Source organism: Eutrigla gurnardus (assembly GCF_963514095.1).
Source record: "Eutrigla gurnardus genome assembly, chromosome: 4".
NCBI classification, from domain to species: domain Eukaryota; kingdom Metazoa; phylum Chordata; class Actinopteri; order Perciformes; family Triglidae; genus Eutrigla; species Eutrigla gurnardus.
The window spans coordinates 3,262,339-3,280,015 of NC_139918.1; the positions used below are offsets into that span (position 1 = coordinate 3,262,339).

General features: G+C 44.2%; 2 protein-coding genes across 2 annotated transcripts in view; one reads left to right on the forward strand and one right to left on the reverse strand.

The window, feature by feature from the left end:
* Positions 1-1,316: 1,316 nt before the first annotated feature.
* Positions 1,317-3,331, forward strand: LOC311012481 (uncharacterized protein; the record flags this gene model as incomplete). The annotated part of the gene is made up of 5 exons (XM_084007942.1): positions 1,317-1,361; positions 1,485-1,647; positions 1,740-1,835; positions 2,388-2,655; positions 3,324-3,331. Exons 2-5 carry the CDS (start codon positions 1,513-1,515, stop codon positions 3,329-3,331), a joined length of 507 nt encoding a protein of 168 aa, XP_083864068.1. The 5' UTR covers positions 1,317-1,361; positions 1,485-1,512.
* A 1,783-nt stretch (positions 3,332-5,114) lies between these two features.
* LOC311012482 (cadherin-18-like) overlaps positions 5,115-17,677 on the reverse strand; it is a gene marked incomplete at its 5' end in the record, with an annotated part of 195,881 nt that continues 183,318 nt past the window's right edge. The window contains 2 exons of the mRNA XM_084007943.1: positions 5,115-5,826; positions 6,615-6,887. Of these exons, the coding sequence (XP_083864069.1) occupies positions 5,153-5,826; positions 6,615-6,887 (947 nt within the window). The 3' untranslated portion in view covers positions 5,115-5,152. The remainder of the gene's footprint in view (positions 5,827-6,614; positions 6,888-17,677) is intronic.

Sequence of the window (17,677 nt, forward strand, 5' to 3'; positions counted from 1 at the left end):
GTACACGGACGTCATGACGTCACGACGTTGTGAATCTTGCTGCCCTGACCGACGTGCATTTTTTTGTCCAAGATGGCTGCCGTGTGCGAGAGTCCGCGTCTGATCTTCGTTCATGGATTAACTTGTAAGTAAACCAAACACACTTGTCAAAACTGCTTTGCTTGTTATAACGTTGCATGGGTATCACAAATAATAAAGTGTTTGATCGTTAGACTGCGCTGTTTTTACATTTAGGGTAGCGAGCAATGGCCGCGGTTCACGCTCATTTTTGAATTGCGGCGCCTGTGCTGCCGTTAACAATGACTATGTTAGCTAGTAACTCTTTTCAGTTAGCAGCCGTAGCATTTCTTTGTGTGGTGCTGATATTTATGTGAAGCGCCCTTATCTGGTATATATTTTTCTTCTTCTTACATGTACCTGAATGAACTAACGTAGGCCTAGTAGCTATCTTAAGAGGAACGAACGTTACGTCCGTAGTAATGCATGGACATGAAGTTGGTTAGCTTATGCAATCTGCAAGCTTACATTGAACCTCCATTTTTTCTTTCCTCATAGGCTGAAGTGGATGTAGAGAAGCAAGCATGCACACAAATCAAGGTAACTGAGATTTAGCTTGTGCTGCTCCCCCTCCATAAATGGGCTAACATTTTATTATTATTTGTAATAATCAAGTCTGTCTGTCTGTCTGTGTGTGTGCATTTGAAGATCTATGTAATTGACTGTATATGACCTACAGTCACTTATATCATCTGAGAACAACTTTATTGGTAAGTTATATTAACACTTGAGATTCTGGGTTAATAAATTGTAAAGCTGTTGTTGAGTAGCCTACATAATTTAACTGGTTTCTTACTGCTTATTGTATCTGTTTCCACAGGATCAAGTTGAGAATATTGACCAGCACTGACCTTTTTCTTTGGTAAGCAAAATGATTTAAACTCACTTGTAGGAGAATTAATTTAGTTTGAAAGTAAGCACTTCAAATGATGGAGTGGAAGTGCAAGTTGGGTGCTGTGTCCTCAGACACCCAGACACAGTTATTTAAGCACTACATAGCCATTATTCAAGAGTTAGTCCTTTGCCATGTCTCTACACCTCCTGCATTTGTACATTTCTGTAATTAATGCACTGAAAATTCATTTATTGCGGTTTCACAAAGACACTTGTAGAGCTGGTGCAAGTGAAGGAGCACAAGCAGGACACAGTTTTTACATGTCCCTTGTGTGACTTCAGACCGCCCTTCTCAGAGGCAACACTGTCACACTGATGACTTTTGCCCTGCGTCGCCAAGAGATCGTTCAGGGGAACAAATGGTGAAGGAGTTAACACAGAAATGGCTAGCTCTTCGGATGGAATCGCAGGTAAAACAGGCTCACTCTTTCTCATTTCTACCAATCTTTACACATCTTTCTCAGTCTGCCCTCTCTAAACATGTTTCATCACAATTCATTTGTCCTATTGTGTTTTTTTATTTTGTTTTGTAGGTTTGTGCAGAGTTCCACCGCATCACAAATGTCAATCTACGGAACCAGTTTTATGCTGAGCTTGACCGGCACACAACTGTTGGCCATATACAGACAGAAGGCAGAACACACCGGCAAGATAGCAGAGGCGCTGCATGACATCCTACATATTTATAACCTCCAGGTGAGTTAAAGTTCAACTTGGTCCAAATCAAGTTATACGGACAACAGTGACAGCAACAAAGTTCATCATGTTCAATTTGCTTGTCCTTTCAGCAAGAACAAGATGTCAACATGAGACGCACTGCAGCCCTATGCGCCCTCCCGGTATACCTGCGTGAGGAGGACCCACCGTTCTTCAAGACGTGGAATGTAAGTATGCATTTGGTTGACCTTTTGACCTTACCACTCATGAAATAACACACACACACACACACACACACACACACTACTTTCCTACCTCCTCCCTTCCTTCTTTCCTCCCTCCCTGCCCCTCCCTTCATTCCTTCCTTCCTCATTTTTTCTTCCTTCCTTCTTCCCCTCCTTCCATTTTTCTTTCCTTCTTCCCGTCCTTCCCTTTTTCTTTCCTTCCTTCCTTCCTTCCTTCTGTCCCTCCATCCCTCCTTACTTCTTTCCTTCCTTCTGTCCCTCCATCCCTCCTCACTTCTTTCCTTCCTCCCTTCTTCCCCCTGTCCTTCCTTCATCTTCCTTCCTTGACCCGATGACCGCTGGAGGGTTTAAAAGACCTATATGAGACACATTGACATACTTACATATATACCTACCTGTTGGATGGTGACCAGTAGAATAGTCAGTTGAAATACCTACCTAATACTTAGCTGTTGAGTCATGACCAGTGAAATAGTAATATAATGCAATTGTCTAGTTCCTGAAAGTTAACCTTGTATAACCTGCATATTCCAGGAGGATGATTCGCCTGAGCCAGACATCACTGACACGCCTGTTGCCTTTGTCACGGTGGTCTCCGAGAGCACTACAAGTCCAGTTGACTTCAGTCCTGCATCCATTGCTATTGTGGTAGAAGATGAGCTTGTGATGAGCAACATCCCCAGGTTGGCTAAAGCATTTGCATTGTTGTTTGGTTTGATGTATGTATTGCATTTGGACTACCCCAGGAAACTCATTCACACTTTTACCTTCATCCAGAAAATGCTGATGGGTCTTGATGAAGGTAAACTTCTCAAACCCTGCCTACTCAATCTAAAAAAATGACCTGTTACTGAAAGAGTAGACCACATTACACTTTGTGTCTATGCACATGCACATGTCTGTATGCACATTCAGAAGAGTGTTTGTGGTGCCAAGTGTCTTAATGTGACAGTATGTTGAATATGTTTTCGCCCAAAGCATCTGAATGGAAGTTACACCTGGTAGGCTGTCTAACCACAAAAGCTACCTGTTCATGTTTGCACTTTAAAAAAAGATTACAGTTAGCAATTGTATATTTCTGTCATTTATTCACTGAAAATTCCTTTATAATGTGTAGAGCTGGTGCAATTGAAGGAGCACAAGCAGGACACACACTTTAACATGCTCAGTCATGTCATGACATGTAGATGGACACACACGTTATGGTATAAATCTGAAAGGTAAAACCATCTAATTTTACTCAATGGCCTTTATGCCCTGTCATGTGGCCTTGGTGCCCCTAAAAAAAAAGGAAAGTGAAGGCTAAATGGCCTTGCCCCTAAAATTATGAAATTCCAACCCTGGTGCCGGGGCCGAGGAAGTGCGTTAAGCACAGAGCGGAGCATCACACTAGTCAAACAAACTGGACTTTAGCTCAATCGTGCTGAACACAGACTCAAGTATCTCAAGTCACCCGTGCACTCTTATCAGTTTTGTGATTCACTCACTGAATTGAATTTAGCACTTTTACTTGCCACACACTTGGGTCAAAAGTCTTTAGAATTATGTATTACGTATGTCTGATACTTCAACAGTTACAGCACACAATGAGACTTTATTGAAGACTTGAATTATCTTTTAAACTGACAAAGAAAAAAGGTGTGAGTCATGGTACAATTCAAATGATATTGGAAAATGCTTCGTCTCTCTCTGACTACTGTACATATTTGTTCTAAAATAAAGTCCCATGAGGGAAACAGGAAGGGGCGGGACTTAGCCTCTCCATTGGGCTGTTTAAATAAAATACATTTGCATTGTTTAGAGTGATTACAACATACAAAATAAACTTTAACCACAACAGTATAATTACTGCATCTACTATGCGTCCTGTCCGGGGACAGCCCCCCTGTGACCCTGAATACAGGATAAGCGGTAGACAATGGATGGATGGATGGATGGATGGATGGATACTATATTGACGAGGGCAAACAAATACCAGACCAGTGCCCAAACAATATGGCTATAATTCAGGATGTGGAATCAGTTGGACCACAGTATTTCTCAGCATCGGGCAGAAGTGAGGACACGACACAGTCGACCGGTGCAGAATTACTACAAAACAAACCAAAACACTGTGACATGCTGAATTAAATTTTGTGTTTTCTGGAGGTCACTTGTATCTCCTGTTAACAAAAGTGTGAAAGAAAATCTCTAACAATATCAAAGCATGTTCTAATGCATTGTCTGTCCCACAACCACATACATTATTTGAGCAGACAGCAAGAAAAATGACTGTAGTTGTGAATAACGTACAACAATAGTCTAATCTGCTTGAAATGAAGACATGAATCAGTCTCAAAATGATCCTCCTCACTTCCGATTTGACCACATTTCTGAAATAGTGATAAAACCTTCATCTTGTCTTGTATTGTTCATTCTGACGTGAATGGGACAAGCTGGTTGTAAGTGAGGACAACCTCTTATGCCGTGTTCACACCAAAGGTCAAGCACATTTTCGCTTCACATTACATGCCTGAGTTTGACCGCGGGCATCTCTTGTGTTTATTTGTGTCACTTGCACCAGAGAGGAGGCAGGGCTTCCCTACACATAGACAGCAACCAGGCTTTCTTCATCGGGGCTGAAAACGCCACTGCTGCTGCTTTGTACATGTTGTCCTTTCTGGTTTCATGACACCATCCAGAGGTGCTCGGTGGATTTCACCATGCTGGATGCTCCATCAACACTCCAAATAAGGTCATCTAGACATAAATACAACAGAGACCTTGTTGTTTAGACCACACACAGTTTCTGGTTTCTCCACATCTGGTCTGGTCTCTGGACTAATGTGAGCTACTATCATAGACCTCTCGGGAACGACGGACACAGAAGACATTTGTTTCCTGCAATTTCTGATTCCCCCCCCCCCTCGAGCATGAATGATGCAAAGAAACACAAAACATCCCGCCATCAACCTTGCGTGTGTATGATGAGGTGATAGGTTGGTTTGACCTCTCAGTGGGAGAAAACCTTATGCGACCTGTCACATTTAAACCCTGCCCTTCTCTCAGTCTGCATTATGTCCCTCATTTCAGCAAAACACTTGTTTTGCAGTTTTCTCTAAACTCTCCATTCAGCCTTTGTGTTCTTCAATCCTGTTACAAATAAATGGATTTTCTTATCCTCTATGTTCACAATAGCACAGTCCAATTGCCAACGTTTTGCTGTAGTTGAATCCCCACACACAGCTTTAAATGGCACAAGTAAAAATCCATCTGTTTCAGCATATCTGGTTTCAAAAACAACCTTCTCATGCCAATCTTTAGGTGTCAGGGTTAGCTTGACCTGCAGCCAGCTGCTCTCTGACTGTTCGTTCCAGTGCCTGCCTCTCTCGCTCCCAGTCTTCCAGGAAGGAGTAGTTTAGTTCTGGCACCGCTGCATTCAGACCCAAAGAGCTGACGGACCCGCTCAAGGATCCCTGGCCTTCATAGGCGTATGTTTGAAGTGAGTCATATGGTGGACCCAGTATGTCAGAGTCAGCTTCCGCCACCTTCTGCTGGATGATCTGCTGAATGATGACCTCACCATCAAGCAGAAGCGAAGGCGCTGACTTGCTGACCTCCCGAGGAACACAGTCAATGACAAACCACGTTGTTTCTGAGTCTGGGCAGTAGCTGCTGTAATCCATCTCCAGTGCTTTCCTCCTCCTCTTCACCACCACAATACCCTCTTCGTCATCTTGGATCATGTCCTCCTCCATCTCGTTCCCCCCTCCGTAAGGGCTCGGCCCATAGCCAAGGTAGGCGTGGAACCTCCTGCTGGGTTCAGAGGCTTTGGGATTTCGAAGTGCAACAATGTCAAAGGCCTCTGTGTCTTCTTCCCCGCCTCCCTCGTCGTCATAGGTTACCACGTTTTCTCTGATGTCCTCTTCAGAGTGACTCAAGGGCTCTTTGCTTGCTTTCTTATTTCGGAGCTGGGTGAATAGCATCACTATGGCTGCACAAAAGAAAGGCAATACAGACAATCAATATAAACGTTTCATAATCAATAACATAATGTCTTACATTTATGGCAGCCAATTTTTGGAGACATGTGTGACAGTGAATGTAAAGATTTGGGGAAAGATGGACGAATAAAGAATCTAGTTTAAAAATGACAAGAACTAAATCAGATGCATCCTAAAGGTCGTGAAATAGTCATAAAATACAATCTATTGGTGACCAGGGACACCAATTTAATTGAAAAAAAAACTGTGCACAAACACATCTAACACACAATCTTACATTATCTTATCAGCAAGGATGAGAACAGATAAGATAAGATAGTCAGACAGAAGAACCATATTTGGGGGACAACTGTTAAAAGGAGTGGACAGATGTCCATCTGTTATCACCTGACACATTTCCATGCTGAACCAACTCTGTGAGATAAAGATAAAACTTTGTGGATGATCACAGTGAGATGCAGTAGAATGTTTCTTGTATAGGTGACAGGAACGCTTCAGAGATGGAACAACTTCAATGTAGAGTTAGTGAAATAATCCAATGATGAGATGTCAAGTATTTATATGATCATTAGCAGCAAAGCCCCTAATCTTGGAGGGGCTGATGATTTGAAATAAAGACTGGATTGACTGATTTTTATGCAATCTGAAAAGGGGTATTATTACATTAAAACTCTACACAGAAGGGCTTTGATCAGAGTACCCTCCCCCCTTCAAAGAATGTGATAGCAGTGGAGAAATAAAAAATAAAGGTGGATAAAATGTGCACTCACATACTTACCTACTAGTATGACAACACAAAGCAATATGGCCACAAAAGCCCCCGTGCTGAGACCAGCTGAAGATAGGGAGGCCTGGGCCTGACAGACGCTGTTGCTATGGTGCCCCCTGGTGTTCTTCTGACACACACACACCCTGAGGGTGAGCGTAGCAGTGCTGCTCAGAGGAGGCTCCCCGCCATCAGCCACCACCAGCACCAGGCTGAAGAACTCCTGGTCTTGGTCCTGGCTGAAGGCCTCACGATGCCGATGAGATAATATACTGGCAGTGTTGTCTGCGGACACGGTGGACACGGTAGGATGGAGGTAGGGGGACATGCGTGAAACAAGACAGGTAACACAATGGTGGAGGAAAGGTATGAGAAAGGTGGACACAAGAAAACAGCACTTTAGGTACAGAAAAATGCTTGTGTTACTAAATAGGCATCATTGTTCATGATCACGGATCACTGTGAGAGGAGGACAAATCATTATCTCTCTGGAAGACCAGACTGTGCCGATGCCGTCCCCCCAGGACCCAGTGGAACCAGAGATGGCAGCCAGAACACATAAGGTAGGAGTTATTCTCAAGAGGCCCTTTTCAGCATTCACAGTGGCTTCATTAACTGCATATCATAGTGCTTTAAGATTGTATAGTAATAAGGCAATTCATTGTTCAAAGGTGAGAGTCAGCCAATTCCAGAGACTTGGCAGCATCGCCAAACTGCACCTGGTTCTGCTGCACGCCAAAGTTGAGTGTTTCTGTGGTGGGGCTGAACTAGATCAAGACCAGGAACAGCCTGGCCCGGAATGGAAGCCTGTCATCAGGTATGACAATCAGCTAGCCTGGAGTCCTCTTCAATACTTATAAAGGCCTCAAAGATGGCCACAAGCCAGAATAACAAGGCACACCAATCTTAGTCTAAAATAGTCCAATAATTTCTGAATGCATCATTTGAGAACTTTTATAATATTTATTTATCATCCATTAATTTCAGTCTGTTTATTTAAAGACAGATTTGTACATCTGAACAGAGTATGTCTTATGATAGAATCCATTTATTAACTTTTTTCTTTTTCGAAGGAACTGACTTGACGAAATGAAACGGATGCATTAAATGAGCCACCAGCATGTTGCCTTTGTGTGTGTGTGTGTGTGAATGTGTGTGTGTGTTTACTGGACCCTGTCGTGTAGAGGACTAGGACAGTAAACGTCCCCTGCTCATTCATCCACTCCATGTTGTTGGAGATCCTGAGGTTATGGTCTTTGGCCACAAGCTCATTGTTCACTCTGGTGGCCTTTTTTTGTTCATGTTTCTACTGTATTTTTATTTTGTTTAATGGTTGGGATGGAAATCATCATGTTTCCTTACTTCATGTACAAAATTGCTAAAAAAAAAAAAAAGATGTTTGGCATGCAACCCCAACTCAACCTCCAAAACCACCTGAACACTATGAAGTCTGCTTTAGCTTTATTATTGTATTATTTTGGGTTTTGGGGTTCTCCTGTGTCATTTCCTGTACCCTGTACTCACTTCTCTTCTCTTTTCAGGTGTCTTGACTTCCCTACCCTTGTGTGTGTTCCGACTTATTCCGACTTGTTACCTGCCTTTTGTAAAGCATCTGCCATCTGTAAGGTTAGCTGCTTTTGTTGTTGCTGTGTTTCTGATCTGATCTATCATACGTTAGATCTGCGTTATCATGATGAACTCCAGCAATGTTTTTGACGCTTTTAATGAGTGATAGTCTTTTTCATGTTAACACCTTCTTTTAAAATCTGACTTATATCTTAAATCAAAATCATTTTGAAATATTGAATCAGCGCTGTCACCGCAGGAGGAGGAGGAGACGGCCCAAATGCATGTAATACAGTATACGATAAATACCTTCCATTAGATCACTGTAGAACACAGTGGGAATAACTACATATTCTCCTTATTTATGTGCATATATCATCAACGCACATACATACAGCCATTAAGCCATCGTATACTTGTTAGACTTATCCTCGTTTTTAAACCACCAGAGCGCAGAGGAAATGCACTATAATGAGTGCCACGCTCGTGCGCGCTCAGTCGTGGAGCGTGGAGAGCGCAACTTTACCGAACTTCAGGAGGCAGACTCCACCCGGCAAAGGTGGTAGAGTCCCCAGCATGATGAGCCCGAGCCACGGCCCCGTGCCCGACTGGAGGGGTATCAACAGGGCGCAAGAATCCGTGAGGATGTCATGCGTTTGTAATATAAGTAAGACAACAATCAATGTTCATTGTAAACGTATTATTTTATTAATCACAGTGCGCTTTTGCCGTAGCTCATCTGCAACGTTGTTGATGGTGGTGATTGTGTCTCGCTGAAGTTGCAGAACGGCATCAGTGAGCACCCGACCGCTTGATGTGCCATGCGTCCGGGGTGCGCTGCTGCTTTGCGCCGGACCCGGACGCTGTGCCGAGGGCCCGTCACCCTCCTCACATCACCCTCCTCACGTCACCCTCCTCTACGCCACACGCTGCAGACTCTGGAAGGACAAAAACTATTTAACGTTTTGTTTTATATACAATAAAAGTTTAAAATCTGTTAACCCTTATCCCTCTGGTCTCAGTCGTGTCTGTCTCCCTCCTTTTCAGACACAATCCCCGTCAAAGTCACATCAAAATCAAACTTCCTCAAATACTCTAGCATTACATTAAATCCATGTTAGGAGCAGAAAGATGTCATTTACCTTCAGATCACCGTCCGCTCCGTCCAGCTGACGCCGTTGACAGCAGCAGCAATGTGTTGCCCCTCGCACTGCTTCTTTTTATTCGTGATCCCGCTGCTGTGGCCACTAAATGAAATTATTTTCCGTGCCTCCACCTCCCCAACAAGTGTCTCTTTCTCCGTTTCTGAAAAGTAACGTTTCTCCGCTATTTTCCTGGCCTGTCGCCGTGATTCACCACACGGAAATGATTGCATGCCGGCTCATTAACATAGTAAAACGTGGGCGTGTACAGGGCGGGATTCAGGTACGCACACTTGTAGGTGATCCTGTGATTTATAAAGGAAACATTGCGTACAGCTTGCGTGCGCACAGTTTTATAAATCAGATTTTTTTTTGGCGCACGCAAACTTTGGCTTTTTGGCGTACGTACACTTTTAGTAAGGATCCTACGCACAGTTTTATAAATGAGGGCCCTGGTCTTTGGTCATACTGTAAGGGGCCCTCTAGCCTCCTTACAAAGGGCCTAGGCAAGCCAAGGAGGCCCCAACAAATTTGATAGATTTTGTCCATGGTTTTAGGCAGCGCCTATACAGGGTGAATCAAATGGTGAGAGAAAAAGTACAATCAGCACAAACTAAAATGAAAGGCAAATGATCGGTGTACAGAACGACGTGAGTTTAGTCCAGGGGATCAAGTTCTACCACTTCTGCCTCTAATTGGCTCTCCTTTTCAGGCCAAAATTCTCAGGGCCTTATAAGGTGTCCAGAAAACTGTCTGACCTGAACTATTTAAACTCTACCCCTCATAGGAAGAAGTCAGTGAGGCTGAGTCATATTAACTTGCTAAAACCCTATTAAATTCATTTTCCTGTGCCAGACGGGTTTGTCTCTTTCCTCGGATGCTGCAGCAGTTTCAGTGGATCCATCTTCCCAACCTCTTGATCTGGGGGAGGAAGTTGAAGAGGATTATACAGCAGATGATGGGGTCGTCTTAAAAAATCTGAGTCACTGGCCAACATGGATGCTATGTTGAAACATTTGCCTGAACCAAAGAGAACAGAGTAGGTGAATCTAATTAAAGGTTATCCCTGCCTGTTTTCAGACATTCCATCTCATACCAACTTAATAGAACAGGGTATAGATGTGGGAGATGCCCAGCCAGTCAGACAACGCTTTTATCGTATCGTCACCAGACAAGCAGGAACATTTAGAAGCAGAAGTCACTTATCTGGGCATTGACACACTTTGAGGTACATGTGGGGGGTGGAGTAAGTCCTTTAGTGGTGTATGCAGATCATAACCCGTTAACTTTTCTCCATTCACTCCAAAACCCAAACCAACGTCTTACATTAGTTAAATGGCTAAAGTGGAAAACAGCATAATAAAGACATACAATCACACCCATACTAGAGCACACACACACACACCACTCTACAGGATATGGCCAAACACACCAACAGCCACACACACAGACGAGCACACATGCGCACGCACACAAGCACCCACAGTCACATACACTTAAAGTGCCCAGACGAGTGAAGGATCTCCTTTTCGATTACAGAATAATTCAATTGGTAAGTCATGAATTTTCATTAAAAAAAACCATACCGGATGTTCCACATCATTTTCCTGTATTAACACAGCTCCCACATCCATATTGCTGGCATCCGCTTGGCTTTTAAATGGCCGCAGGGCTTTTTGACAGTTGTCGATCCATGTAAAGGTAGCTTTTGCTTTCAGCAAATAGGTTAACGATGTGATTATGGATGAAAAGTTTCTGCAAAAGTGGCAGTAAAAGCCCACCATACCGAGGAAGTGCATTAACTCACGTTTTGTAGCAGTAACAGGCAACTTGTCAATAGCCTGCACTTTCGCACAAATAGGGCGAACTTGCCCCTACTCCACTACCTTGCCCAGGTAGGTCACAGTTGCTCCAGCGAACTCACACCATCTGAATAAACAGTAACGCCTTCCAGACCAGCCACAACACGATTCATCAACCTTTGAAACGTGCAACCCAAAGCTTATAATGCAATAAGAAAATAATCATTTTGACGTGATAAAAGCAGAAACTTCACGAGCCCTCTCAGTTTGCCCAACTTGCCAATACCCTATAAAGAGGTCTAATTTGGTAACAAATTTGGCAGCTCCTACCTGATCAATACAATCCTCTATACAAGGTAGAGGGAACGAGTCAGGTTTGCATTGAGCTTTCTGTAATCGGTACAAAAGCGAAAAATACCATCAGACTTTTTTACCAACAGACAGGGCGACCAGCTGGAGAAAGAGGCAGGTTAGATGACAGGCTGGCCGAAGCCAGCCTGTCATCTAACAAGCACTGAATCTCTTTGTCCTGAACTTCCCTCTTCTCAATGGGCACACAATAAAAACCCTGGCGGATGGGTTCAGCATCCCCAACCTCGATGTCATGGTCCAACAAATCAGTGCTGCATTTAAATGTTAAAGAACTGAGGACATATTTTGCAGTGTCTCGGAATTCTTTAAACACCCTTGTAACAAACAATCATTGGCTGTGTTCAGCCCCTCAGCCTCTGCTGCTGCCACTATCAAAGGCGAGGGAGTCTGAAAGGAGCTGTCTACTATAACCACGGGGTCCATCACTTGCGAAGCGCATTTATAGAATGGCTTTAAAAGATTGACATGACATTTTTGTGTTCTCTTACTCCTGTCGGGGTCGAAATCATGTAATTATCACTTGGACCACAACGCAGGACTTCATGGGGCCCAGTGTACTTGACCTGAATGGCCGGAAGAAGGGCGAGCACTTGATCATCAACACAAAACCTTCTGTGCTCTGTGTGACGATCGAACAGAGTTTTCATTTTCTTCTGGGACACCTCTAACTGTTCCCTAACCACTCTCCAGGCTGTGAAAAAACTGCGGCGGTAACCCAGACCATACTCAGACAAATGATCAGGTGGCTCCGAGTCAGTCCATTGATCGTGAACAAAGAACCGTACCCCACACACACGGTGTGCGGAAATGAGGTAATTCCGACTGAAAGCAGTACTTTCATGAGAAACCTCCGTGGCTGCAAACATCAGCCAGGGCAGGCCCTCCTCCCAATCACAATCCAACTCGACACAGTACGCCCGAAGCAGAGATTTCAGTGTGGAATGAAAATGCTCCAGAGCGTCTTTGATGAAATAGCTCCCCGCTTTATTCCGAATTTCATTGTCAGCATTAACAAGTTCAAACAGCAATTTTAGTGTCTCATCTGCTTTTTTCTCTTCTGCCAATTCCTGATGAGAAATAGAGACAGGATAATCAGCGAGCAACTCGCCATGGACTAGAGCTATTCCTTCGATAGGCAGCGCAGGCCGAACACAAAGGTCTGCATCACCCTGCACAAGCTCGCACTCCAGGGAGACCCTGTGCAGCAGCACAGAAATTGTGTTAAAGCCAATTCCACGGATTACCAGCAAATTCCCGGTGTAAGACTTGGTGGAAGCAACACAGAAAACTACTTCACAAAACTACTATCATCTTTAGCTCGATCAGAACGTGAACGATGCGTCAGCTCCACAATCAATTTAGCAACACTTTCAGAGAAGCCGGGATTCAAACCACCGATCTTCCGATTAGAGGACGACTCGCTCTGACTCATGTGAAGGATTTGATTTAGTTCCCTCTTGTAACTTTACTCTGAGGAATACTCAGTACGGAAGATAAAGACACTCTAACTTCTGTTTCACTGATACTTAAAGCTTGCTACATTCAGTAACCCAGCATGTTTAATATGAGTGTGAGAGTAGAATTCAAACTCTTCTTCATGTCATTATAATACTGCCAAATGACCAGTGGTGTCCTGTTCTACTCTCATGTTCAAGGCATTGCTTCTGGTTATTTTATTCAATGATTATTAGCACAGAAATGGAGACAGGAGATGAGAGAATAGATGTTAAGGTGACAGAGATACCGCGGTTGAATATGTATGAAAAGCCCTGTGTGTCCAAACTGCCCTGGTAACCTCGGAGCTACGATAGAGCATGTCAGCCAGCAGGCAGTGGCATGTGTACATACAGTTTGAGCATGTCTCTCTGTGTGTGTGGATTAATGTGTGTTCAGGGTATGTCCACGGGACTCGGCACAGCACAGAAGGATGTCTTCATTTACATAGTTCTCTGTTGTCAGGCATGGAGCTGCTGCAGGTGAGCGCCCACACACACGTAAGATACGGAATCCCAAATGTTGTGTGTATGTGTGTAGATCCTGATGTGCAGGCTGCTCCTCTGCCATCAGTGTATAAATGTGTGTGTGAACATTTAAAAGAGCGTGAATGTAGTGTGATGCCCCTTGAGTAGCTAGAAAAGTGCTATATGAATGCAGGTCCATTTACCATACACAAACAACAGAAGTCTGCACAGTGGTGTAGTAGGTAGCACTGTCGCCTCACAGTGAGAGGGTCCCGGGTTTGATTCCCGGGTCGGGTTCGGGTTCCTTCTGTGTGGAGTTTGCATGTTCTCCCCGTGTAAGCGTGGGTTCTCTCCGGGTTCTCCGGCTTCCTCCCACAGTCCAAAGACATGCAGGATGGGGATAGGTTGACTGATGACTCTAAATTGCCCGTAGGTATGAATGTGAGCGCGAATGGTTGTTTGTCTCTACATATCAGCCCTGTGATAGACTGATAGACCTGTCCAGGGTGTACCCTGCCTTCGCCCAATGACAGCTGGAATCGGCTCCAGCCCCCCCGCGACCCTGAATACTGGATAAGCGAGGACAATGGATGGATGGATGGATGGATGGAAACAACATAAGTGACACAAACACTGCTGTGATCAACCAGCACTGCTCACTTGATCTCAAGTTTTTGGCATCAGTTCTTTGTTGTTATTTTTACAACCATATACCTAATGAACTGGCAATGGCAATGGGTTGCATGCTAACAGTGATAACCAAACACCAGAATGCCTACCCAGATGGCGTTCATTGTTGTTTGAGATTTCAATCAACCAAGACAGTACTCCCAAAATTCAATCGTGTTAAATGTGCAACGAGGGCAACAAACAAACAGTTCATTCAAACATCACCAAAGTACTTTGTGAAAATGCTTTGAAAGGCTGGTTTCAAAATAAATCAAATCAATTTGCAGACAGCAAACAGTGTTTTTCAAAACAAAAGGCCCAGAAGGTAACTGTTTTTGAACAGGAAACACAGAACAGGTGAGACAGGGGTGTGACATCATCAACCAGCTGGTGGTCCTATGTAGTGGGGGGTGATATCATCAGGCCTCTATGGCTGGACCGTGTGCGGTCGATGTGCTTACTTGCAGATCACATGACATGGTTAAGCTACATTTGAGTAAATTAGTAAATGAGTGAATAAATTAAAATGTATTTATTTCAATTACTTAGTTAAACACCACACAAAATGTAACCCATCTCTCCCACCTTCTCTACAACCTGCCGTTTTTGGAGCCAGGCACCTTGATTGCTCTCCACCGACTGCAACACCCTTTCCATGATGGGAGAAGCCTGGCTGTCACCCCATCGAAGAGATTATTGGCTCTAAAGTTAACAACAAGAATCAGGTTTAGTAGAAAATGCTATTTTCTAGGCCATTATAAATCTGAACGTGGTCGCAAACTACAGGTAGACTACAGATCACATCTAACAGGACGTTACTATTTCTATTATTTCATGTCATCAAGAGTGTTGCCCTGGTGACTGTCTGACAGACTGCAGGTTAAGATGGTTTAAGTGGCTTTTATTAATGTGGTGTTCAACTTGATTCAAATAAAAAACAACGTTGAAGTTGAGAAGATTGGAATCTTTTCAAAATAAATGATAAATGTTTTGTTTTTACAGACATCTAAAATGTTTAGACATTTCACAAGACATTTCAGCATCACAAACAACCTGACATTTCAGCATCACAAACAACCTGGCGTGATCATCACACATCTCCATCCTGGTGAAAAAAGCACAACCGCTGTATTTCTGAAGGAAACTTAAACTGAATTCCAGTGCCAAACTTTTACAAAGGAGCAACAGAAAGCATCCTGACTGGAAAGATCCCGGGAACCTGCCGCTTCCTCCTCGACGCGGGCCGAAGACGTCACTCCGACACCCCCCGACGGCGTCTCTATCCCGCGCAGAACTCTGGGAAGTGCAGTCCCAACCTCCACCGGCGTCCCATTCTACCCTCCTGCTGCTGCCGTCTCTGGCAATCTGAGAAGCCAGATCCCCGCAGTCGCAGGTAATGATGTCAATCTAGCCAAATCCTGCTGCACTCTGATTTCAGTAGGGGAATTCGACTTGATGTAGCCGCCTGCAGCGCGCTACCTAACGTGTTGTATGTGGGTTGAAGCGATGTATGATGGCTAGAATTTGTTTCCCACTTAGCAGCCGACTACAAGACATCACCATATCACGTGACCTAAAACATTGCGGAAACAAGTTTTTAAGAGCCGCTTCTTGCAGCGCTTGGCAGCGCGGTCTACGACGGCTGCAACCGGCTTGTCCACACCTCCGCTACAGCGGAATGGTTCTCTATTGGTTAAAAGTTCAATGACGTGTGTTCAGGTCCGCACTCGGCTGCCACCTTGTGGTGAAATGATACTTTTTATTTTGGTCGCATTGATCTCATGGCTTGATCCAATGTTCTGTGCATTGTGTTGTGAGTAGGCCTATTTACATGATGTGAGGTCCAATTAATACAAACATAGGATGATAATACAAATATACTGAAAAAAAAAAAAAAAAAAAAAACACATACCGTAGATGACCATTTAGTAGCCCGGGCGTTTAATATGCTAAATCGACTTGGAGCCCAGGCGTTTATAAGAACCAGGCGCGTATTTGCAACAGGCTACAATTTATTTTTGCAATGAGCAGCACCAGACCATCATGCAAAGAACAAGGAGCTCACCATAGCACCACTGGAACAAAACTACTTTTTCCCCCCGACGCATCTTTATTGACATCAGACAATAAATACAAAGACAGTTTGTCTGTGTTACCGCGACACAGGGAGCTGATCAGAGCAGTGTTATGAATGATAACGGAAGGGGGGGTCGATCGCGGTAATTTCAACACTGTACATTAGCGCATTTATCTATATCCCTCAGTCTAGCGCGCCTGTGTTTGTGTGTCTGTGTGTGTGTGTGCGCGCGCCTGCATGCGAGAGAGAGAGCGAGAGGAGGGGCTGACTGACAGAAGAGGTGAGAGCCGGTGAAGTGCTGTTAAAAAAAAACTTTTGTTTTCTGTACAAGACTATGGTAAACACTTAATCGCCCGAGTTTAATTGAACCGGCGTTTATTATGCAAAATGAGGTCGGACCCCGGCAGCTATTAGAGCACAGGCGCGTATTTGCACGCGGGCGATTATTTGGTCATCTACGGTATGTCGCCTTGCGTGTGTGTGTATATGTGTATATATAGCCTATATAACCTATCGCTTGAGCACCATAGTCACGTTGACTCTGCTGTCCGACTCGAAGGCGTTCGGCTACAGTCTCTTTAGAGCCCGCCCCCTCAGACACCTGCAGCTCTCGTCGGCGTGATAAGTCAAGTCAAGCCAAGACCATCCTGAACAAGCCTAATGATAAGCGTGTGGTAGATTGTGGTGATGTGTCCGTGATGTTAAAAGATAGCCTAATGATCCTAGACTTGGAAAGACTCTGACACTAGCAGGATTCTCCGTTGTTATGGCGTATACAGAGATGTAATCTGCGAAGTCTATCCATCCCGTCGAGCCGAACTGGATACCTATCTTTCCATCATTGCCGATCTTGCCATGTCATACGGGGGAACTCTGTTCTATGAATACCACAAATCATTCTCTGCCAGGGCTGCCATATTCATTCAGAGGTTAACCAAAGACTGGACTGGTCTGTGGTCAACCTGGCTCTAATCAGCAGGCACTGCACTGGCCGCCAAGCTCTTTCTTGCACCATTCGCAGTTCTTTCTCACACCATCCAACTTGTGTCCCAAACCCGTGGCTATAGCCTAGTCCATCCGCCGGCAGGCCCAAAATTCGATGAGGATAAGGTGACATCTTTTGGACTCCAATGTGCCACAAATTCATAAAAGACGAACCCACCTCGCGAGGAAGGAAAAGAGATAATAAAACATCCGTTAAATAATCGTATGCTGCAAAAAAAAATAAATAAATAAATAATGAAGCAGCTGTCACTTTATCAACAAAGGGTGCTCCCCCATACCATTAATTAACAGATTTATAAGACGCCTTACTTGGGCATCCTTGCTGGGGAACTTCATCATCTAGCAGCTCACATTCCAGGCCGCATGTGCTTTTTGGTTCACTGTTTTGAGTCCCGCAAATGCAGCCGTCCTCCATCAAAGGCCTCCTCGCAGGTGTCCAGTTCCACCTGCGCTGCTTGGATCCATCCGCCAACAGCTTGCT